The following is a 24,057-nucleotide window of genomic DNA, read 5'->3' on the forward strand; positions in this document are numbered from 1 at the left end:
ATGTTTGCATCACATGGCATAAAAAAAACCATTAATGTTACCGGAGAGTGGTACATCTGTCAACTAAAGTGCTGCACATTTACTATTTGCAGTACAGAGAAATAAAACCCATAAGAATTGAACTAATGGCTGGGCTTTCAACAACCGAATAGTCGGCCGGTTACACTATGAAAAACCATTAATGACGCTTACTCTTATGATCACATTGAACATTTATATTATGTATGAAACTATTAATTTCAGTTGATTCACATCGAATTATCCTCTAGGCCCCAAAAGGAAAAAAAAACGTTGACATTTTAAACTAGAAATGATGTGATCGAGGACTCCTAAAAATTTCTTAATATAAGTTGAAGTGTTAAAAAAATATCTACATGAGCACCAAGAATAATGCTAATATTATATATCAGAAAAAAGAAAGCAAATTAATGAGCTTCTAATTAACAAGGTTCACACTTAACGTGTCGGTAAACACATGGCAAATTTTCCTTCTCCATTTTGATGAAATTGGGATCGTTTTCAACATATTTGGAATTTATTTCCTTCTTTAATTTAGATGTTTCAAAAAATCTCAACCCCTCAAGTGCATAGTGAAAATAATGAGGCACTAATTTGTCATAAACCCATTTATATGTGTCTGTGTAGGTGTAGGGCCTGTAGGCAACTGCCCACACTAGCTCAGGGAATGGATCGGGTCGGAATGGATTGGACTGGAATTGCTAGTTATGGAATGGATCGGGTCAGAATGGATGGCTTGATGTCTCTTACCAACTATAAAGAGTTAATAGGGGCAAAATTTTACTGGGTTAAATTTGTTATGCAAGTAAATGTAGCATGCAAATAAAGCAATATCAAATGTTCTTATAGCTTAGAAACAAAGTCACCTCTTTATGTACAGCTACTTTGAAAAAATAATTAAAAAAATGAAGAGAAATTTACAAAAAAAAAAAACTGGAGTATTTAAAAGTAGCCACCTGTGTTTGAAAAAATACAAATAATTGTTTGAGCGTTCAAAGTAATTGAAAATCCAATGAGAATAGCTAAAATATGTTTAAAAAATACCATCTCATCTGTAATAAAGAATCTTTTAGTAAAGAGTTTTTACAATTTACGTTTTTATGCAATTTCACCTTTATTTTAGGTGGAAAAGTGAAAATGCATCGAGATCAGGGGCAGAGCCAAGGGGGTCGGATGGCCCCCTTTGAATTTTTTTTGTAGATAATATTTCAAGAAATTTCAATTTAGCACCTGATAAAACTTTTCAAAAAATATAACAGGCCCCAACAAAAAAAATCCAGGCTCTGCTGATGGCCCAAATCAACTTAGAATAATATATTGTTGAGATTTTCTTTCTCTTTTAAAAGTTTTGTTTTCCTATTAACGGCAAATTATTTTTTCTTAAAAGTACATTTTCCTATACAAAGCTGCTGTGAGTAAGGTCTCTCAAAATATTTAATACAAAAAAATAAACAAATTACAGACAACTACAAATAAGGGAAAACACTTTTAAGAAAAAATGTGATTTTCAGATATTTTATAAACCTGGGGGCCATTTGTAAATATATCAAAGCTTAGAATGGGTGAAATCATTTCATCTCAAGTAGAGGGGAATGGAAGGTCAACAGTCAATATCACTAATGTCTGCCAACAAGTTATATTTGACAGCTAGAGTTAGCATCTGACTGAAGCATCAAAAGTCAAGTTGGTATGAGGCATCATGATTAGCTAGCTACATATTTTTTTCTTCTTCTTAGGATTAGGTTTTCATCATGGAATTTCCATCTGAGTGCCTACCTTTTGGCCATAATACTAAAAAGGACCTCAAGTTTGTGATTTTTCTGATACAGAGGAGTTACAAGTTTTTCTCACAACTAGGGGTGAACAACGACTCGTTAAAGCTCGGCTCGTGAACGAGTTCGAGCTGAGTCATTTGCTTAACAGTCGAGCTCGAGTTCATGAATCGACTCGTTCAAATAATCGAGTTGAGGTCAAGCTCAACATGTAACCATCGAGTCAAGCTCGAGCCTTAATCGAGTTTGCCAAGCCTTAATCGAGTCGAGCTCGAGCTCGAGCTCAACACGTAACGATGAATATCAATTCTATTCAAACAAGTTTATCGAGCCGTAATCGAATCAAGTTCGAGCTCAACACGTAATTGCCGAGTCGAGTTTGAGCTACTTCCTTCGAGCTATTTTCGAGCTCGAGGTTTCATTAGTCGAGCCGAGCTAAGGCTAAATGAACTCGGGCTCGACTCGGTTCGCATTCACCCCTACTCACAAGTATCAAATGATATTGGGGCTTACCTCCCACATTACATCACGCAAATTGATGGAAATATCAATAATGCCATTTTTTTACCATAAAAGTGAAAAACAATCTTAAAACAAATCGCATTATTGATATTTCACTTAAAGGTTAATTTTGGAAAGATATAAAGTTGTTTAACCTAGGGTTGTTTTTTCAGCAAAATTGTAGAGTGGCTTGCATGTTCGGCTCCTAATATATGGCTCCGGCTGCCCGAGGAAAAGGATATTTTTGTCATCTTATAAAGGGTATATATTTTGGTCATTTCCCAAAAAGCAACTTATTTTTTCATTTTTGCCCTTAAAGGAGAGTATCTTCTTTTAAGTAGAAGGGCAGTCTGGTAATTTGAGGCATGAAAAATATACATACCCCAACATGAGTGAGGGTGGGCATTGGACCAGACACCCTAGACCTTGCCTGAAGCGGGCTTGGCCCCTAGATTTGGTTGTCAAGTAGGCCCGAACCAACCTGATAACTTAACTTGGTTATAACATTATTTTATTTTTTAAAAACATAATAATTAATTATATTTATACATTATATTATTTTTTTCTATACCATATTAACATATTTTTCATTATAATTAGGTAAGGCTGGGCAAGGCTTGGGCTCGGGTTATAAATACGGGCTGTGGTAAGGACCGAGCTCGATTCCTCATCAGGCTGAGATGGCTCACCCTAAACCATTGTGAATATCGTAAGGCAAAAGTGAGGTCCTACAAGAAAAACTAGAAATACTAATAGCGTCTCTGGAGAAAGGAAGGTAAAAAAACTATGAACAAAAATTTTTCCTTAAATGCCATAAGGTAAATTTCTAACTAAGCGGCCTTCATTGCAAGAAATTGGAGTTTAAGTTCATGAGCCAAGTTTGAGCGGAGCTGAGCCAGCTCGAAGAGTGTCTTGAAAGAAACTTGTACTCGGCTCAAGCTCGAGCTCTAGTCGAGTTCAATTTCATTAGTTGGAACTTGACTCGGCTTGAGCTCTTAAAACTCGGAACTTGGCTGGAAGATTGGCTTGAGTTAAAAAAATTATTTTTTAAAGAAAAAGACAACATGTGGATTTGAACGTTGAACCTCCTACATGACCATTCGAAAAATCTCATTTTTCTGATAAAACAAGTGCCAAATGCTATGCAGTTAACTCAGATACGCATTCATGGTGTGCATACGCGCAAATGAACTCGATATACATAGACAATAACATCAGGCCACAACATTTCATGTGTTTGGAAGGAGTAAGTTCACTAGAGTAATACAAAATGCAGCAGATCTTATGTATTGTATTAACTCTTAGAAACATATCAAGACACGAGAAAATATACTTAAAGTTATTAGAATTGTTGCTAAAATTTGACACTAAACTTCACAATCTTAGAGATTAGCTATTGAACAAAAATATTGAAGAATATCAATGGAGTAAAATATTGAAGAATCTATTCAAGAATTAAGTAAAAGACTTAACACAAAAATTCCCCACTCTACGACATGTTGTGGGCTCATTTATTTCTTGCCATCTCCCTAATGTACCACGAAACAACTAAGACTATAATTTTATGGGTTGTTTGGCAATAGGAATAGCAACATACTGTTTCACGTATCTACCCTAAAAATGGAAGCACATACGAAGTATTATAATATAGCGATTCATGAATCTATAACAATATTTCTGGTAGATAGGTAGAACAATATTTTGCAGTCGTCCTTGTCAAACAGTCTCTTAAAAGAATCTGCATGTCCAAAGGTCGCCAAAAGAAAACTATGTCTTCTCAATAACATTGGGTTTAAAGGATGTTCTCTCAAGCAAACACTCAAAGAGGCCTTCGCTTTGCCCCTATCGTGTTCATCTAACAAAAATGCTTCATCCTTTATAGGGATGTCAATGAATTGGATTTAGATTGGATATATCGTTAATCATATCCGTTTTTTCAAATATTCACATATTCGGATTCGAATCAGATTAAAATTCAAATAAAAAAAGTTCATATTCAAATCTGAAATCCAATTTTACAATCTGAATCCGATACGAATCCGATTTTTATATTTATATCTGAATCCAAATCCGAATTTTGAATCGGATTTTGCCAATTTTCAAAAATACAAGATATCTGAATCCAAATCCAAATCCGATCGGATATTTATATATAACTGAATCCGAATCCGATCGGATGTCATTTATTAAATCCCAATCCAATCCGATTTCTTAATGGGATATTAATTTTTTTTTTCCATATCCGATTTTTTTGGATCGGTTCAGTCGGATATCATATTCAAATTGGATATATTGACATCTCCAATCCTGTACCATCTTTTAAGTGGAAGTCCACAAAGCTGCTTCCAAGATGTGAGGTGTTTAATTGCATCTTATCTTCGTCTCTCAAGAGAAACCTCGTCGTAGTAGACCTTGACTGGAAATAAACTATAGTTAGTAAACCCGTGACTTGGACTCAGATCAAGAGATGATCGGGTCACTGGGTCAGCGAGTTGACTCATGAACACGGCCAAGTCAGATAATGATTTTTTTAATGTATTCTTACAACATAGAGTAAAGGGAAAATTTTTAATGCAACCGAGTCTGGCGAGTCAGGTAGATTCCGGGCGAATCAGGGTCGACCCTCGCAAAGTCCGGCTGAGGATATGAACGAAGATTTTGAAACTTGTTTCAGATATTACAGTTGTTTCTAACGATGTTGCGCCTAACCATAGGTGATTAATAACAATTTACTAATTAGAAAATGACATCTTATAATCTAATGCATCATATTTTCCATTAATTGCCTTCCCCTTGAGAAACTTCCGTTACTCGGTCGACCTGCCTTGTAAGCCACGGCTCTTAGAAAGTCGGAACATAACAACGGGAGCTGTAAGCTGTCACTAATTAAATCAGTCATCTAATCAGCACAACATTGTGGAAATTGTCCTGAAAGTCATAGAAAATAATAGAAGTGGAAAAAACCTTGTTGACTATAATATATATATATATATATATATATATATATATATATATATATATATATATATATATGTATATGTATATATATATATATATATATGTATATGTATATATATATATATATATGTATATGTATATGCATATATATATATATATATGTATATATATATGCATATATATATATATATATATATGGGTAGGGACAGCATGACCGATTTTAAGGTGACTTGATTTGGTGCATGACCGATTCAAGGGTGACACTTACATCACAATTTATAACTTTTCTTTCAATGTTAAAATATTGTTATACGTTTAATTATTTTTATATTTTCGTTTACTCTCAAAACTGGATGTCCTGCAATCTTTCTCTCTGTCTCTCCTTCTTCATCCTCTTCTTCTTGACTCAATATTTATTATCATCTTGACCTGGATATTTTGACGAGTTCTGCAGGAAGAAGATTCTCAAACTAATACAAGTGGAAAAAAATCAATGACCCAACGGCCAAGGCGTGTCTCAATTCTTATTGTCATTAAGAAAAATGGACGTCTACCAACCTTTTTGAACAAATTAAAGATGTTAAACCGATCTATATATACCCGGCGTGTTCCCTTTTGAAGCTCACCCACTTAGAAGCAAAAGCACTGCTCAGTTAAATATCCATATTTCAGGACATGGATTCAGCAGGAAAGCAGTCGATGCTTCTCTTATTTCTCCTGCTTTTGGAGCTAACAGCATGCATTGCAAGAGATCTATCAAGCAAGGGATCGAGAGGAAAGCTATATCCTGAGAAGCCTCCTGTTACGACTATCAAGGTCGAGTTTCTGATTATTAACATTACTTTCATTATCATGTTCAAAGAGATTGTGGAATGAAACATCTAACTGTTACTGAATCTAAAGTTTACAACAATGTTAATGTTTGGTTAGAGAGAAGATGGAGAATTGATCGATTGCATCGACATTTACAGCCAGCCAGCTTTCGGCCATCCAGCACTTAAGAATCACACGATCCAGGTTCTGTTTTTTAACTCTTTCACTTTCTATATCCATTTATTTGACCTGAATACCTACTAGAATTTGTTTTTATTTACACTTACTTTCAGGGAGCATGTATTTTCACACACAAACCAGATGGGTAAAGATTTCTATTGTAGATTTGTTTGGTTGAACGCTTTAAAATGTGTAACATAGCTGGTCGAGCAGGTGGAAAGCATGTCACCTATTTGATTCTCATTGACTGCTACTTCTTTGGACCTTAATTGATGACGTCCCGACAATCTAATTGACAAGTAGAGGTGAACAACGAGTCGAGCTCGACTCGTTAAAGCTTGGCTCATGAAGAGTTCGAGCCGAGACATTTGCTTAACGAGTCCAGCTCAAGTTCATGAGTCAACTCATTCAAATAATCAAGTTGAGTTCGAGCTCATCACGTAACCGCCGAGTCGAACTCGAGCCTTAATCGAGTTTGTCAAGCTTTAATCAAATTGATATATTCAAACGAGTTTACGAGTTTGTCGAGCCTTAATCGAGTCGAGCTCGAACTCAACACATAACTATGAATATCAATTCTATTTAAACGAGTTTGTCAAGCCTTAATCCGATTCGAGCTCGAGCTGCTTCTATCGAGCTATTCTCAAACTCGAGTCAAGTAGAGCTCGAGGTTTCATTAGTTGAGCCGAACTCGAGCTGATTGAACTCGGGCTTGACTTGACTCGTGTTCACCCCTATTGACAAGTGTGTCGTATCCCACCTACGTGTATTACTTCAGCGCAAGTCATGGGAGGTAGGTGGAATAAGGGGGCCTTCAAGTCTTTTTCAAGCTGTAGATTGTTAACCTCTTGCTTAGACGATCAAGTTTCATGTGACCGGGTCAAGCTTACTGAGCCCAGTAGTTTGTGCTTGGCCAGGACAGCATGACCTCACCAATATATTTGGAGACCCGTTAATTACGGGGTCAATTTTAGTGTTGTTAGACGCAATGACTTGGGAATTGATTAGTAATCAACTTTGCTCCGGTTTTGATCAAACCTTCCTTTTTCACATGAAAAAAGTACTTGCACAATGAATATATGTAATAGCATCTTCAATTTCCTATAACACCCACATATAATCGATAATATAAATAATAACAATATATACGCAAAATACAAATTTTAATAATAAATCTACTGCCATTACATTAACAAGCATATGTTGACAAAGTGTGTTTCTGAGAATGCGTTTATGCACACGTAACATTTAATACACCATTTACATAATATGTTGGTTTAGGTTTAGTATTATGTATTTTATATATATATATATATATATATATATATATATATATATATATAAAAGAGAGACAGAGAGAGATTATTGACCTTTGGATGATTGGCTTACTGGTGATAAAACTAATGGATATGCAGATGGAACCGAGCTCAAGTGCAGAAAAGATAGCGAGAAGGGAGACATCAGAAGGCAAGGCAGATTGGTGGAGAAGTAGATGTCCTCCTGGCACGGTCCCTGTCCCAAGGTCTCCAAGCCCCATGTCACCCTTTGTTACCTCCAAATTTGTTGATAGAAAGGGATTCGATCACGAGGTATCTTCAATTGCCGTTTCTGATAATCAACCTGATATATAATTATTTTTTTATTTTATGTTATTAAAAACCATCGTAAAAAGTGTATGTATTTGCAACGATCAATTGTTTGGACAACAGATTGCATTTTTTTAGACAGTTTTTAGTAATAAAAAAACCATCAGGCCACAAAGATAGCTGATATATATATATATATGATTGAATGAATAGGGATTATATTTATCCAAATCACCTAACCAAGCTATTCAACCGATGAAAATAGATGGTTGAGAGAAAAAAGAGAGAACTAATATTGAATGATGAAGATGTTATCATCTTTTTTTTCTTGTTTTTTTTATAAGCAGTCCATCCTGATATATCATATATCAGATAACTTTGGTTAGACTGCTGGATAACTTTGGCTAGGTAGATCTAAACTATAAAAAGCTGACCACTCAAAAGTGGGAGTTAAATTTCTATTGTATGATATACTTGTATAAATACGATCTTAAGAAAAACCTGTACTATGTTGATCATGTTTTGACTTTAATTAGGCCTGGGCGTGAGGCCGGGCCGCCGTGGGTACCCGGTACCCGGCTCGGCGGCCCGGTGTTGGCCTGTCCCCCATCCTCCTCTTCCTCTTCCCGTCCCCCATCCTCCTCCTCTCCTTCTTCCCCCTTCCCCCCTCCGCCTACATCTTCCCCCCTCGGCCGCCCGGTGTTGGCCTGTCCCCCATTGTTTCGAATAAATATTTTTTCCCGTTTTATCCCTCCATCAGCGACCATAATGGCTACTAACTGGACCTTGGTCTATGCATGTGGAGCATCAGCACGCCTACTTGTATGAACGTGGAGTGTTCCATGGAACCAAAGCAAGATTCAACGTGTGGAACCCGCAGACTGAGGGGCAAAACGGAGAATTCAGCTTGGCTCAACTCTGGGTTCTCAATGACGGAAATAGTTCAGACTTGAACTCCATTGAAGCTGGTTGGCATGTAAGTTCATTCTATTCTTGTTTTGAACGGGTCTGCTTCTAAAACCTCGGGTGGTGTACAATAGCTGGTCGAGTAAGATTGAGCTTGGGCACCCGGCCCGGTGCCCTTTATTTTGCGTCAGGCTCGGGCCCAAGTCGGGCCATGTACCAGGTACCCGTCAGTGGCCTGGCCCGATGTCCAGGCTTAAGAAAGATACGTATAGATGGCTCATTTATGATTCGATTCCAGTGAGTACTACTATTCTGAGCGAAAAAAGATGAGGGTAAGGTGGCCCACTGCTTACCTAGGTTCCGATGCATTATTGGACCTTAGAAAGACGAAGAATGAAACGGACCCTCGACCTGTCTCATGCTCACCTAAAAGGGATATGCTTTTAAGAGCATTTAACTATCATGCTTGTGAGATTTGGATCCTGATACAACCAGATATTGTTATTTGGATCTTGAACTCAAGTTCCTAAATCCAAATTCTTCCCTTTTCCCTTTTTTTGGTGTTCATTTTTGCAGTGAAATCTTTTAAAAGAGAAATTGCACTAACAACAGCATTTTGAAAGCCAGGTATTTCCATCTTTAAATGGGGACAGTCAGCCGAGGTTGTTCGTGTATTGGACGGTAAGCACTAAGCACTCTCAATTTCTTCATTTTTTTTTTTGTTTTAATTTCTCTTGCAATTTTTTAGGATCTGAGATCCATCAATTTAAGATCCGGCCCTCCCTCATATTTGATATTTAGATTAGACCTTTCCTCAATGCAAAAAATATAAAATGTGAATTTCAAGTGTCCATGGACTTAAAAAGATGCTATGCCGAAAATTCCACCCAATTCTTCTAAAAAACTTAACGCGCAAAATGTTTGAACTTGTGCAATACTTTAATATAATTTGTCCGAGTAAATTTGACCAAAGTTTTCATTGATTCATATAGTCCATTAATTGACCAAGTTGACTAGATAACTCAAAAGCCCCTCTTCATGTTTCTTATGGTAAGGTCTAAGATGAATGTACTCAAAGAAACAAGTGGCAGTGGCAGATTAAGCTTGTGTTTGATTGACACTGACCTGAGATTCTCGGTGATCTTAAAAAGTGCGTTTTGTCAAAATAATATACCCTGCAATGGGCGAGCCACATGTGGGCAGTTGCCCACACCAGCTAGTGTCGAAGCCATGCTGTAGTTGGCTCGGCAATTGCCCACACCAGCTAGTGTCGAAGCCATGTTGTAGTTGGCTCGGCAATTGCCTACACCAGCCTACTAAACTTATTTTATTTATGTATATAAATTTCATTAATTTTTAGTTTTTTACATATGAAAGCTCCTTAAAGTTTGAAACTCAAATCGATAATATTTTTTAACCATAATTCTGGTTCTGCCACTGATGTTTCTTTATTTTCATATTAACATCTTCAAATATTTACTCTGTTATACATATGAGTATTTTGTGAATGAGTACCCCTCCAGAAATTTTTTTTTGTTCCATCACTGATATAGCGCGGTGAATATATTGAAAACCATATGCTAAATAAGTTTATACGCTCAAATAAAAAGCTTATGCGTTGAAACTTTAGGTCATATGATATCAAAACAACCTTATCTAATTGCAGAGAGATAATTACGGAAGCACAGGATGCTACAATCTCAAGTGCCCCGGATTCGTTCAAGTGAGTGATCAAATATCTCCAGGTATGGCGATATCCCCAGTTTCAGCATATGAAGGCGAACAAGTATACATCGACCTTATAGTCTTCAAAGTGAGTGCTGTTGTTCTTTTCTATATTATTTTTTCTTTAAAAAAAATTAAATGACAACTTTTACTCTCAATTCGAAATTAAATGACATCTGATAAACTCTTAACCTTATTTTTTTTCAGATATTTATATACTTGGATTTGAATTCAGATTCAAATAAGAACCAAGAAAAAACCATATTTAGATCTGAATCTAAAGAAAAAATCTGATCCAAATTTCCGAATTTGAATTTGGAAGCAGTTTTCAAAATATAAGAGAATTAAATATGAGATATTTATTTGAAACTAAATCTGATGCAAATCCAAATCTGATCAGATATTTATCCATATCTGAGTTCGATCAATGTTATTTCTTAAATAAGAATCCAATTCGATTTCTTAATTGAAAATTAATTTTTTTTCATATCAAATGCTTTTGGAACAGTTCAATTAAATGTTCGATTCAAATTTGATATATTGACATCCATGGTTGGAGGGAACCATAAAATGAATCATAAACAAAATTTGCTATTGCTATGAAAGAAAAAAACTGATGAAATTATCTGTCATAGGATGCTGAGACTGGTAACTGGTGGCTGAAATATGAGGACATATACGTGGGGTATTGGCCTAGTAGTCTTTTCACAACCCTTGCAGACGCAGCAAATTTACTGGAATGGGGAGGAGAGGTGGCCCGGCCGGCCAACGGCCCCCGACTGGCCACCAAGATGGGAAGCGGCCACTTTCCGAGCGAAGGCGGCGACGGCATATCGAGCTCTGTGAAGAACATCGAATGTTTGGATGCAACAACCAATGCCTTCGTCCAGCCAACTGCTGCTGTTGCAGTTGCAAAAGTCAAGAACTGCTATGATATCAATAATGTTGGCAGCACGGCCACTGATGGATATGTCATCTACTTCGGAGGCCCAGGCAAAAGCGATACGTGTCTGTGAAAGAATTCCATTGCAGCACTTACACCCTTAGTAGCGGACTCTCGGCTTCTAAGAGTCCTCTGATTATCAACAGTAATGTTGTCATCATGTTCACTTATGGCAACTATTCACATACATATGACGTAATAAGTTAAGCACTTTAGACTCATGTTTATCTGTAATGTAATGTCCCATTTCAAGGAGTTTGTCATTAGAACTTATAAATGGGATTGTAAAATAGTTAGTTGTTTTGGTTCATATCTTTTTTTAGTTAGAATAGAAACTGCTAAGGAGTGGGTTGAAATCTATAGGACAAAGAGTCGAAACCTGTGGGTCGAGCAGTTACATTCTTCCCTTCATATTCGGGCTTCTTTTCCTACTCCTTCAAAGTCTGTCATGATCTTAGAGAAATTTGTCCATAAAAAAAATGAAGACCAACATTGGTCAGCTTCAGTTGTGATTGCAGGTTTTCACCTTGTAGGCTGGTGGGTCAATGAAATACTAGTTTTCAGTTAAATTTTCATGGGTATTACTCCTCAGTAGTAGGCATTACTCTCAAGTTAAAAGAAGTAATTGTAAGTTCAGCCGATTGTAATGCAACTATGGACCCCGAGGACATAGAGAAGGAGGGGGAGGCTTTGGCCTCTTGCTTGGGCTGGAGAATAAGATTCCTTCTCGCTCATCCAAAAAAAACATCTGATAGTGGCAAAGAAGTGACTCGGGAATAATATTATCCACTAAATATGTAATGAAAATGCGATCTATCAACACAAATGCTGACTACAAGTTTACCACAATGATTAAAGGGAACACTGCCAAAAGATGCATGACAATTATCTTAGCAGTCAAAAGCCCTCTGTGAGCTTAAGGAGAGCAAAACACAGCAAATGAAAGAAAGGAGAAGAAAGGCATTTACCGAGGCGCATGTTGTCTACTAAAATCATTAGTGAACTCTTTAAGGCTATGAGAACACCGATTTAATGGTCTATCTGCATGAACCTACAAAAAGTTGAAGCAGACATGAAGGATTTGATGACAAACTGGAATCCCGTCACAAGACCTTGAATTTTAAACCTTCGTTTGACTTCCCGAACCAGAAATTTTTCATGAGAGGGCCAAAATATAGTTTCAAAATATTAATAGGGGCCAAAATACAATTTTTTAAAATTTTATATATGATATATGAAATTTATTAAAATTTCACATGTAAGCTATAATTTCTGAGTTGGGTGACCATGTTAATGTTAGAAGGCCATGCCTCCAATTGTGTTGAACCTGATAGAGAAGGATCCCCGACCTTTCAAACGCCCACTTAGCCATGCCAGATTTGTTTGATTTGTAATAAAAGAACACTGCTGCTCTGGGGATGATCAAATCATGCTACGATTGCTTCCAATAATTTTGTTTAAGGAAAATATGCTTATGGTATGCCCTTCGACCAAAAATTCCCAGCTCTTCCACTTTTCATGGGCTCATTTATTTCTCCCCACCTTCATGAAAAACCAAGACTTAATTTTATGGGTTGTTTGGTAATGAAAATAGTTAGATATTGTTTCATATATTGGCCCTTAAGGTTGGGACATATTCAAGGAGTATTATAAACATAGTGTTAGTGTTTTATGAATCTGTACTAATTTTTAAGGGTAGAGCGTTTGCATTATTAATAGGGTAGAGCGTTTGCATTATTAAATGTCGCTGAAAGAAAAGTATCCCTGGTTACCTCGATAACATTAGGTTTTGGATCAACACAGCTGGGAGATAGGCTCCCCACCATTTTATTGAATCAAAGAACTGAGAAGATACAGTCAAAGAATCAAACAAAAGAAAACAAGTAGAAGGCATACACCCTGGAATCTATAACAGATTATCAGGAAACGCACCCCACTCTCGCTGGGAATTCATCTTCTTCAAATGAATACCCAAGAGGCTGATTGTATTCCAATCAGGGTTTCTTCCCAAAATCTGCAGACTTGGCATCTCATCATCAGGAAGTCAGCCCTCATACCTTCAGGATGTCTCAAAACTAAGTTTTTCCTACACAATTTTCCTCCACGAAGGGCTAAATATCATCAGCACTTTGCCTCCCAGAGCAGGGAATAATTTCCTCCAGTTACCTAGAAGAATACTAATATCTCATCTCCGCCTGCTATAAATTCCTGATTGGTGTCTGATCACAGGAGATCTTTTGCAGTTCTTGAGAATGACTCTTTACAGACAGTATATACCAAGAATTTGTGTTAAAAGATGACCATGGAATATGGATCTGGCCGAATGCTGAATTTAGCCAACATGCCACCTGCGAGCTAGCAAATTTAGTCCAAGGAGCACTGCCAAACATGTTTTTTATATCATTCCAAAATATCCTGCTTATGTCAAGAGAGCCGCCATTCTCATTGTCATGGAGTAATGCATTCTGATGCTTCCAGAGGACCCAGATGGCCATAGAATAATACTATACAGACGATTTTTTTCAACCACTTCGTCTTAACTTTTCTCTTGATCCACCACAGATAGCTTTTCTCTTAAATTTAGAGAGTTACCCATTGTAACTCGGCACTCAAACTTTTTCCCAAATGAAATTCCACATTTCTTTGGGTAATTTCCTGCATAGTAAGAGTAAATGATGACTGCTCTCCTTCTACATACAGCAAACAAAGTATCGATTTTGCTAGAGGAACACCAAAACGTTTCAGCCTATTACTATGTCTCTGATGGCCAAGTAAGCAGTCCATTGAGCTCTAGGCAGTAACATTGGGTTCCAAACATTGAAAGAGAGTGTAACTCTGCTGCTTGACGTGTTCCATCTCTCAAAAAATGCTTCATGCCTATACTGGCTTCCTGTTGAGGCCCACAGAGCTGCTTCCAAGATAATATATGTGGTGTTTATATCGCGAGCTATCGTCGTCTCCCAACAGAAACTTCGTCGTAGTCTCGTCGACGATCGCAACTTGAAACAGACAGGTCTTGGTCCTTGGAGCATGAAATTTCAAGCTCCAAAAGCCAACAATATGTTTGACGACGTGCTGTAGAAGGCTCAATTTTCCGTCATACAAGAAGAATAGACAGTGGGTCATTTGAGGCAGCGACTTGAAAATTTGTACATGGACCGAACAATATTTTTCAGTCTTTGTTATACATGTCAAATTATTTTTTTTTCAAAAGATAGTAAGTATGATTTTGTTTCATGAGAAAAGATTTTCAAACTTGTTTCAGATATTACACTTGTTTCTAATGATGTTGCGCACGTAACGTGCGGAATTCATAAGTTTTACTTAGAAAATGAGATCTAATAACTTGAGATGCTCTGTTTACTCGGCCGTCAACCTGCCGTGTAAACCACGGCCCTTTGAAATTTGAATATACCAACCGGAGATGTACGTTGTCACTACCTAAATCAGTCAGTATCAATATGGAAAGCCACTTAATTCCAAATAGCATCTTCCACATCATCTTGACCTGTGACACATCGTGAAAGTTGCAGCGAAAAGGATCCTGATAGTAATAGAAGTAGAAAAATCCTTGATGACTTAGCATGTCTTACTCGGTTCTTAATTATTTTATCATCTATCAAATAAAGTTAAAAAACCAAAAAAGACATTTCTTTTAATTTTTTTTTTAAATACCCCAACTCTCACTTACTTTTTATTGGTGCATATATTGGAACCTGGTTATAACCACCATACTGGTGTATTAATTTTTTGTGTGTCAGTATGGTTATGACAAAAAAACACTCCCTGTTCACATAGAAAAGAAAGCTTTTTAAGAAGACAAAAATGAAAATAAAAAAAAAGTAAAAAGATTATAAATAACATGTTTTTTATTACATTACTAAAATGGCCCCCTAGCAGATATCTTCTTCTTCTTGAGTCAATATTTATTATCATCTTGACCTGGATAGTTTGACGAGTTCAGCAGGAAGAAGATTCTCAAAATAAGACAAGTGGAAAAAAATCAATGACCCAACGCGTGTCTCAAGTCTTATTGTCATTAAGAAAAATGGAGGTGAACAAATTATAGATGTTCTAAACCAATCTACATATACCCTGCATGTTCCCTTTTGAAGCATGCCCACTTAGAAGCAAAAGCACTGCTCAGTTGCATATCCATATTTCAGGACATGGATTCAGCAGGAAAGCAGTCGATGCTTCTCTTATTTCTCCTGCTTTTGGAGCTTACAGCATGCATTGCAAGAGATCTATCAAGCAAGGGATCGAGAGGAATGCTATATCCTGAGAAGCCTCCTGTTAAGACTATCAAGGTCGCGTTTCTAATCATTCGTATTATTTTCAATATCTATATTCTTAGAGAGATTGTAGAATGAACATCTAACTGTTACAGAATCTAAAGTTTACAACAATATTAATGTTTAATTAGAGAGAAGATGGAGAATTGATCGATTGCATCGACATTTACAGCCAGCCAGCTTTCGGCCATCCAGCACTTAAGAATCACACGATCCAGGTTCCGTATTCTTTTTTTATTTTTTATTTACTCTTTCACTTTCTTTATCCATCTAGTTTTTCCTGAATGATTAGTAGAATGTCTTTCCCTAACAGTTACTTTCATCTTAAACCGAGAGGGACCATATAGTTTCACGCACAAAACCACATGGGCAAAGATATCTCTATTGTAGATTTCTGCACTTGGTTGGATGCCGCAAGGGGCATAGCATAGTTGATCGGACAACAGGACTTGGTGACTGGTGTGGGCAACTGCCCACACAGTCTCTTAAAAGTTTTTTTGTTTTAAATGGGAATCTTAAATATTTATCCTTACACACATATATAAATGCCCCACTAGATTTGAGTATTTTTAAACAAGTACTCCTCCAACCAATTTTTCTGGTTTTACTACTGCAAGGAGAGTAGCATAGTTGGTTGGATCGTGACATTCAAATTGTTAGGTGTATATAAATTTGGATTTTTTTTTTGAGTGGCGGGTTAATATTAACCTCCTGCACATCCGAAAAGGTTTGGTTGGACCGGATCAGGCTTACTGAGCCCATTGGCCTTTAGGTTGTCTTGGCTAGATTAGGTTGACCTCCCCTACTTGGAGGCTAATTAATTAGGGAGTCAATTAATTACGAGATTCTTAAACCCAGTGTCTTGAGACTTGATTAGGAATGAACTTTTCCCAGGTTTTGATCAAATATTCTCTTTTCACAAAGAATAGTTGCGTAACGTATATATGCAATAGCATCTTTAATTTCCTATAACATCCACGTATTATCGATAATATGTACAATATAATCCCAAAATCAAAGTTCAATAATAAATTTACTGCAACTACATTATCAAGCATATGTTGATGAAGTATGTTTGTGTGAATGCATTTACATGCATACACGTAAACACATAACATTTCATGCACCATGTACATAATATGTTGGTTTAGTATTATCTATTATTTTATACATGAGAGGAATAAAGAGAGAGAAAGAGAGAGAGAGAGAGAGAGATTTTGAATTTTGAAGATACAAGGAAGCGGGCTAGCTCTGTTGGAAATTATTGACCTTTTGATGATTGGCTTACTGGATAAAACTAATGGATATGCATGCAGATGGAACCGAGTTCACATGCAGGAGGGACAGCGAGAAGGGAGACTTCAGAACACAAGGCAGATTGGCGGAGAAGTAGATGCCCTCCTGGCACGGTCCCCGTCCCAAGGGCTCCAAGCCCCATCTCACCCTTTTTTACCTCCAAATTTGTTGATCGAAAGGGGTACGTTCACGAGGTATCTTCAAAAGAATTACTCTCTTCGATCTTCTTTCTTTTCTTTTATCTCTGTGGCTGGCTGTGTGTCCGGCTACCTCTGTAGCTAGATGGTTATTTTTTATTTTATGTTGCTAAAAAACCATCTTAAAATGTGTATTTGCAATGGTCAATTGTTTAACCACTGTTTTTAAAGAGAATACACTTTTTGTAACAGCTTTAGTGATAAAAAATAAAAAAAATTAACCATCAAGCCTCAAAGATTGCCGATAAATTTCAATTTTCTTATATATATATATATATATATATATATATATATATATATATACGAACAATAGAAACCAGACTGTCCAAAAGTGAGTGTTAACTTTTTTCCGTAAGATATACAAACATAAATATGATGTTAAGAATGTTTTAGTGGGAAACATATGCTATGTTATTCTTATTTTGAGTTTAGTAATGTTTTTATAGTGATCAAAAGAATAAAAGGCATATATGCTGTTTAAAAAATTTTAGTAGTAGACAAACCAATAATTTTTTTAAAGAAACGACTTGAATTAGTATATGTTTGATGTTAAATTTGTATTTATTAACATACTAAGGCATTCATATTTTGTTTAAAACATTTTAGTGAAATTTTTTGCCAAAAACAAAAGTTTTCCTTATCAAATGGGGTCGAAAAAATGTTATTTGTGATTTCATCATTTCATGTAGTGTGACATGCACAATTGACAAAATCTTACATTTTTCTTTTTGAAAAAGAAAAACAAAATCTCAAAACCATGGTGCTTATTTGCACAAACAAATGCCCCTTAAATTGCATTTACCTGTCATATGAGAATTAAGTAATGCAAATCATTGAAGGAGATGAACATTTACCAGGCTAAATATTTACTTCATTTTCCAAAAAAATAATGGAATTTTTTCTTCCTTATATGGATAGGCTTCATTACCTAATTTTTCACAATTAAATGTTGGGAAACCAGATTTCAAAACATGACTTGTCAAGATGAATGGACAAAAAGGGTCCTAAGTAAATTTCAGAAAATCACACAAAAACACCTAGCATCTGGGCAAATAACAAATCGCACCCCAACGTTTAAAAATTAATAGACATGCATTCAACCTTTTTGGGAGAATTCTCGAAGAATGGCCCAATGAGAGGAAACGTTGTTTTTTGATATAAGATGACAAAAATACCCCTCTCTTAAACAACGTGTTGTTTATGGGAAGAGACTTTTGATATTATGCCGCTAATATAGGAAGGCATGCCCCCACCTTTTACTGGAGGGGTATTTTGGTAAATTTAAAATAAAAAATTGAAAAGGGTCTCCTATTTATTCAATAAAGATATTTTGGTCATTTCCTCAGCACGTAACACATGGTCCCTTGTTAGGGATGGTAATCCTCTTTATCAAAGGTATTGACATTGTTTTGTATAATAAATTAAATTAGGAGGCCGATTTCTGTGTTATGGTCATAAGAGAAGCACACATCTTATGCTCTCCCTCTGCAATAAGTTGGTTACATGCACAGGGATGTATAATGACTAATATGCCCCTCATATAGTGCAAAAAGAAGGTTTTGAAAATGACAAAAATGAGATTGCAAAAGAGAGTAAAAAGACTATAAAGTACATTTCATCTAAAAAAAATTCTAAGATACTCCCAGCTCTCTCTCTCTATTTGTCTATTTGTTGCATGCATATGGTTATGCACACAACTCCATCTCCTCTCCGCCCCCACCCTTTCTAGTAACTTTTCTCATTTGTTAACTTTTAAAAAGGGACTTCAGTATTTCCAATAAAAGAGTTTTCCCAGCTTCTCCCTCCATCGGCTACCACAGACATGGTCATGGTCATGGCTACTAACTTGGTCTATGCATGTGGAACATTAAGCACGCCTACTTGTATGAACGTGGAGTGTTTCACGGAACCCAAGCAAGATTCAACGTGTGGAACCCACAGACGGAAGGGCAAGATGAAGAGTTCAGTTTAGCTCAACTATGGGTCATGAATGACGCAGATGCCTCAAATTTGAACACCATTGAAGTTGGTTGGCACGTAAGTTCATTCTATCTTTGTTTTGAAGGGATCCGACATAGCATACCTGATTGGAGTGGGATATGCGTAGATGGTACATCCGTGGTTTGATTTTAGTAGGTACTACTTTCCTAAGCTGCAAAAGATAGGGTTGCTCTGTTGAGTTGAAGGTGGTACAGTGTCCACCCAAGCTCCCATGCAGCATAGGACCACAGAGGCAAGGTGAATAAAAAAAGCCTTCAGGCTTTTTTGTTCGAACAATGGGTTGTTAACCTTCCGCTCACTTGCCGCTCACCTGGAACGGATATGCTTTTAAGAGCATTTACCACCCAAAAAGCTAGAGATTTGCATCATGACACAAACGAGTCTTCTTATTTAGATATTGAGCTCAAGTTCCTAAATCCACATCGTTGCTTTTTTTAACATGCTCATTTATGCAGTGAAATCTTTTAAAAGAAAAAATTGCACTAACAACAACATTTTGAAAGCCAGGTATTTCCATCCTTATATGGGGGGGACAGTCAGCCGAGGCTGTTCGTGTATTGGACGGTAAGCACTCTCAATTTTTGTACAATTTTTTTCTATTTCTCTCGCAAAGATTTTCTTTTTGTGGCCCAGTTGTGTCTTGTAGACCCATGTTTGATTGTCTTTTATCTAATTTATTAAATCTAAGATCCTTAGGATTTGAGATTCATCAATTCAAGATTCGGCCCTCTCTCACTAAAGACATTTTCTCAATGCAAAATTGTAAAATGAGAATGTCAAGTGACAATCCTTATCTGACTTATGATGCTTACTTATTAGATGAACTATAAATCTTATAGAGCATCTTTTGTCACATCAGCCACATCAAAGCTGCAGATGGAAAATCTGAAGTAATCATAGATGCCCTTTTAATGAGGTCATCTCTTAACTAGTTTCCTGCTAAGCCGGGTTTCCTACTGTTCGCCAAAAGCTGAAGCCCTTGCTCAACTTCTCGTCCCTCTAGAGTACAAGACCATTAAAAAGCTTAGGTACAAAGTGGCAAGCCTCAGACTTTAATGCAAGACTTTATTATAAATATATCTGAGTTAATTTGATCAGAGTTTTAATTAATTCATATAGTTTACTAATTGATCAAGTTGAAGAGATAACTCAAAGCCCCTGTTGATATTTCCATTGATAAGGTCTAAGGTAGTGCTTGGATGACGTCCTTTGAAATAGTGTAACAGTGTCATGTGAAAGCAATGTTTTAAGAAAATGATTTTTAATAAATGGTTTTGATATTAAAATTCATTTTTACAAAGAACCTGAAGAAACTAGAAAGGGGCAGGTTTTTTCCAGAAATTTGCAAATGAGTATCCTTCCAAAAATTTTTTTCTAGTTCCACCACTGATATAGGTAAATAAGTTTATACGCTCAAATAAAAGAAACTTATTTGTTGAAACTTTAGGTCATATAATATCAAAACAACCTTATGTAATTGCAGAGAGATGATTACGGAAGCACAGGATGCTACAATCTCAAGTGCGCCGGATTCGTTCAAGTGAGTAATCAAATATCTCCTGGTATGGCAATATCCCCAGTGTCAGCATACGAAGGCGAACAAGTATACATCCACCTTTTAGTCTTCAAAGTGAGTACTGTTGTTCTTTTCTGTAGTATTTTTTCTTGACAAAAAAATTAAATGACAACTTTTTCTCTGAATTCGAAAATTTAAATACAAAGTTGATGCCTTGTAAACTGTCAATAAAGTTGATCAAAGAACTCATTGACCAATTAATGAACATATTACCAATTGGAACTTGGAAGTGCGTCCAAAATTTGATATGGGACCTATAAACTCCTCTGAATCCTGCAAGAGGCAGCAGTGCAGATTTTTCTAGCAAAGTAGCAAAAGGTTCAAAAGGAGCCAGCATATATAACTCTATGGTCTATTTGGCAAACGGAAAAGTCTGTAACTGTTGTAACTGTTATTAAAGATAGCGACAAATTCATGGAATACCTTTAAAACTGTTTTACGGATCAATCTATCCAACTTTTAGAGTAGATTCATGGAATAGTTACAAGTTGTTCTATTTGCCAGATGGGCCTTATGGACCAAGTTTTCTTTTGAAAAAAAGACCCACATTTGGTTTGAAAGACTTTGCTATACCCCCAATGCCATAAGACACTAGGACATCTCATATACTCTTAAACCACGTCTTTTTTTTTTTTTAATATTCACATACTTGGATTTGAATTCAGATTCAAATCAGAACAAAAAAAAAAAAATCATATTTAGATCTGAATCTTAATAAAAAATCTGATCCAAATTTAATTTTTACATTTATATCCGAATTTGAATTTTGAAGCAGTTTTCAAAATGTAAGAGCATTGAAATGTTTATTTGAAACTAAATCTGATGCAAATCCAAATCTGATTGAATATTTATCTATATTCAAATTTGATCAAATGTTATTTGATAAATCTGAATCCAATTCGATTTGTTAATTGGATTTGTTTTTTTTTTCATATCCATGCTTTTGAAACAGTTCATGACGAATGTTCGATTGAAATTATATATATTGAGATCCATGTGTAACATAGAAGGGGACCATAAAACAAAAGTTGCTATCAAAGAAAAATACTGATGAAATTATCTGTCATATCATAGGATGCAGAGACTGGCAACTGGTGGCTGAAATATGAGGACATATACGTGGGCTATTGGCCCGGTGGTCTTTTCACAACCCTTGCAGACGCAGCAAATTTACTGGAATGGGGAGGAGAGGTGGCCCGGCCGGCCAACGGCCCCCGCCTGGCCACCAAGATGGGAAGCGGCCATTTTTCGAGCGAAGGCGGCGATGGCATATCTTGCTCTGTGAAGAACATTGAATGTTTGAATGCAACAACCAATGCCTTTGTCCAGCCAACTGCTGCAGTTGCAGTTGCAGAAGTGAAGAACTGCTATGATATCAATAATGTTGGCATCACGGCCACTGATGGATATGTCATCTACTTCGGAGGCCCAGGCAAAAGCGATATATGCCAGTGAAAGAGTTTCACTGCAGTACTTACACCCTTAGTAGCGGACTCTTGGCTTCTAAAAGTCCTCTGATTATCAACAATAATGTCAGCATGTTCACCTATGACAACTATTCACATATACATGATGTGATCATTTAAGCACTTTAGACTCATGTTTATCTGTAATGTTTAATGTCCCACTTTAAGGAGCTTGTCATTGTTTAAGAACTTATAAATGGGATTGTAAAAAAGGTTGGTTGTTTTGGTTCCTATATTCTTTGAGTCGAAACAAAAACTGCTAGTGAGTGGGTTGATATATGTAGGACAAAGAGTCGAAGCCCAATATGAAAGTGGGTTGAGTCGTTACATTCTTGATTATTTCCTTCATATTTGGTGTTGTTTTCCTACTCCTTCAAAGTCGGTCATGATCTTAAAGAAAATTGTCCATCAAAAAATTAAGACTAACACTGGTCAGCTTCAGTTGTGATTACAGTTTTCACCTTTTGAAGGCTGGTGGGTCAGTGAAATACTAGTTTTGAGTTTAATTTTCATGGGTATTACTCTTCGGTGGCAAATGTTACTTTCAGTCAAAAGGAACACTCAATTATAACGCAACTATGAACCTCGAGGGCATACAGAAGGAAGGGGAGGCTTTGGCTTCTTGCTTGGGCTGGTGAATAAGATTCTTTCCGGCTCACCCAAAAAAACATCTGAGAGTGTGAGAAGTGACTCGAGAATAATTTTATCTATTAAATATGTAATCAAAATGCGATCTATCAATAGCAAGTGCTGACTACAAGTTTACCACAATGATTAGAGGGAGTTCTGCCAAAAGATGCATGACAATTACCATAGCAGTCAAGAGCCATATATGAGCCTAAGCAGAGCAAAACACAGTAAATGAAAGAAAGGAAGAAAAGGAAGAAGAAGAAAGGCATGTACCCAGGTGCACTGTTCGCTACTAAAACCATTAATGAACTCTTTAAGGTTATGAGAACACCTATTTAGCCAGTGGAAGATGGTCTATTTGCATGAACCTACAAAAAGTTGAAGCAGACATGAAGGATTTGATGACAAACTGGAATCCCATCGCAAGACCATGAATTTTAAACATTCGTTTGACTTCTGGAATCATAAATTTTTCACGAGCGGGCCAAAATATAGTTTCAAAATTTTAATAGGGACCAAAATATAATTTTTCAAAATTTTATATAGGATAAACAAAATTTTTTAAAATTTTACATGTAAGCTATAATTTTTGGAGTTGGGTTACCACGTTAATGCTAAAAGGCCATGCCTCCAATTGTCTTGAACTGATAGAGAAGGATCCACGGCATTTCAACACCCTCTTATCGATGCCAGACCTGTTCGATTTGTAATAAAAGAACACTGCTGACCTGGGGATGATTAAGTCACGCTACGATTGCTTCCAATAATTTTGTTTGAGGAAATATGCTTATGGTATGCCCTTCCAACAAAAAATTTTCAGCTCTTCCACTTTTCATGGGCTCATTTATTTCTCACGAGCTTCAGAAGGTACCATGAAACAACCAAGTCTTCATTTTATGGGTTGTTTGGTAATGGGAACAGGAACATATTGTTTCATGCATCCGCCCTAAAGTTGGGGCACGTTCATGGAGTATGATAAATGTAGTGTTAGTGTTTCATGATTCTCTCTCTACTAGTTTTTGGGGCAGAGAGACTGAATGATAAATGTCTCCGAAAGAAAAGTATCCCCAGTCACCCCCATAACAATGGGTTTTGGATCAACACAGCTGGGAGATACGCTCCCCACCATTTTATTCAATCAAGACCTACGAAGATATAGTCATGAAATCTATAACAGATCATGAGGAAACGCGC

At 36.5% G+C, this 24,057-nt stretch overlaps 1 protein-coding gene across 3 annotated transcripts; it reads left to right on the forward strand.

The window, feature by feature from the left end:
* Positions 1-5,890: 5,890 nt before the first annotated feature.
* LOC116248693 (uncharacterized) lies at positions 5,891-22,451 on the forward strand. 3 transcript variants are annotated; one of them, XM_050075843.1, is made up of 8 exons: positions 5,891-6,065; positions 6,180-6,266; positions 7,658-7,831; positions 8,640-8,804; positions 9,362-9,415; positions 10,401-10,547; positions 11,095-11,211; positions 21,959-22,451. In XM_050075843.1, the coding sequence occupies exons 1-8, from the start codon at positions 5,925-5,927 to the stop codon at positions 22,220-22,222; spliced, it is 1,149 nt and encodes a 382-aa protein (XP_049931800.1). In that variant the 5' UTR covers positions 5,891-5,924; the 3' UTR covers positions 22,223-22,451. The 3 variants fall into 3 exon arrangements, with proteins under 3 accessions (XP_049931800.1, XP_031477345.1, XP_031477484.1); XM_031621485.2 differs by lacking the exon at positions 21,959-22,451 and having other exon boundaries at positions 11,095-11,710; XM_031621624.1 differs by lacking the exons at positions 5,891-6,065; positions 6,180-6,266; positions 7,658-7,831; ... (2 more) ...; positions 10,401-10,547; positions 11,095-11,211 and adding exons at positions 15,532-15,712; positions 15,829-15,915; positions 17,014-17,187; ... (1 more) ...; positions 19,699-19,755; positions 20,675-20,821 and having other exon boundaries at positions 21,842-22,451.
* Positions 22,452-24,057: the final 1,606 nt, after the last annotated feature.

The sequence above is a fragment of the Nymphaea colorata genome, chromosome 2, assembly GCF_008831285.2.
Source record: "Nymphaea colorata isolate Beijing-Zhang1983 chromosome 2, ASM883128v2, whole genome shotgun sequence".
NCBI classification, from domain to species: Eukaryota; Viridiplantae; Streptophyta; class Magnoliopsida; order Nymphaeales; family Nymphaeaceae; genus Nymphaea; species Nymphaea colorata.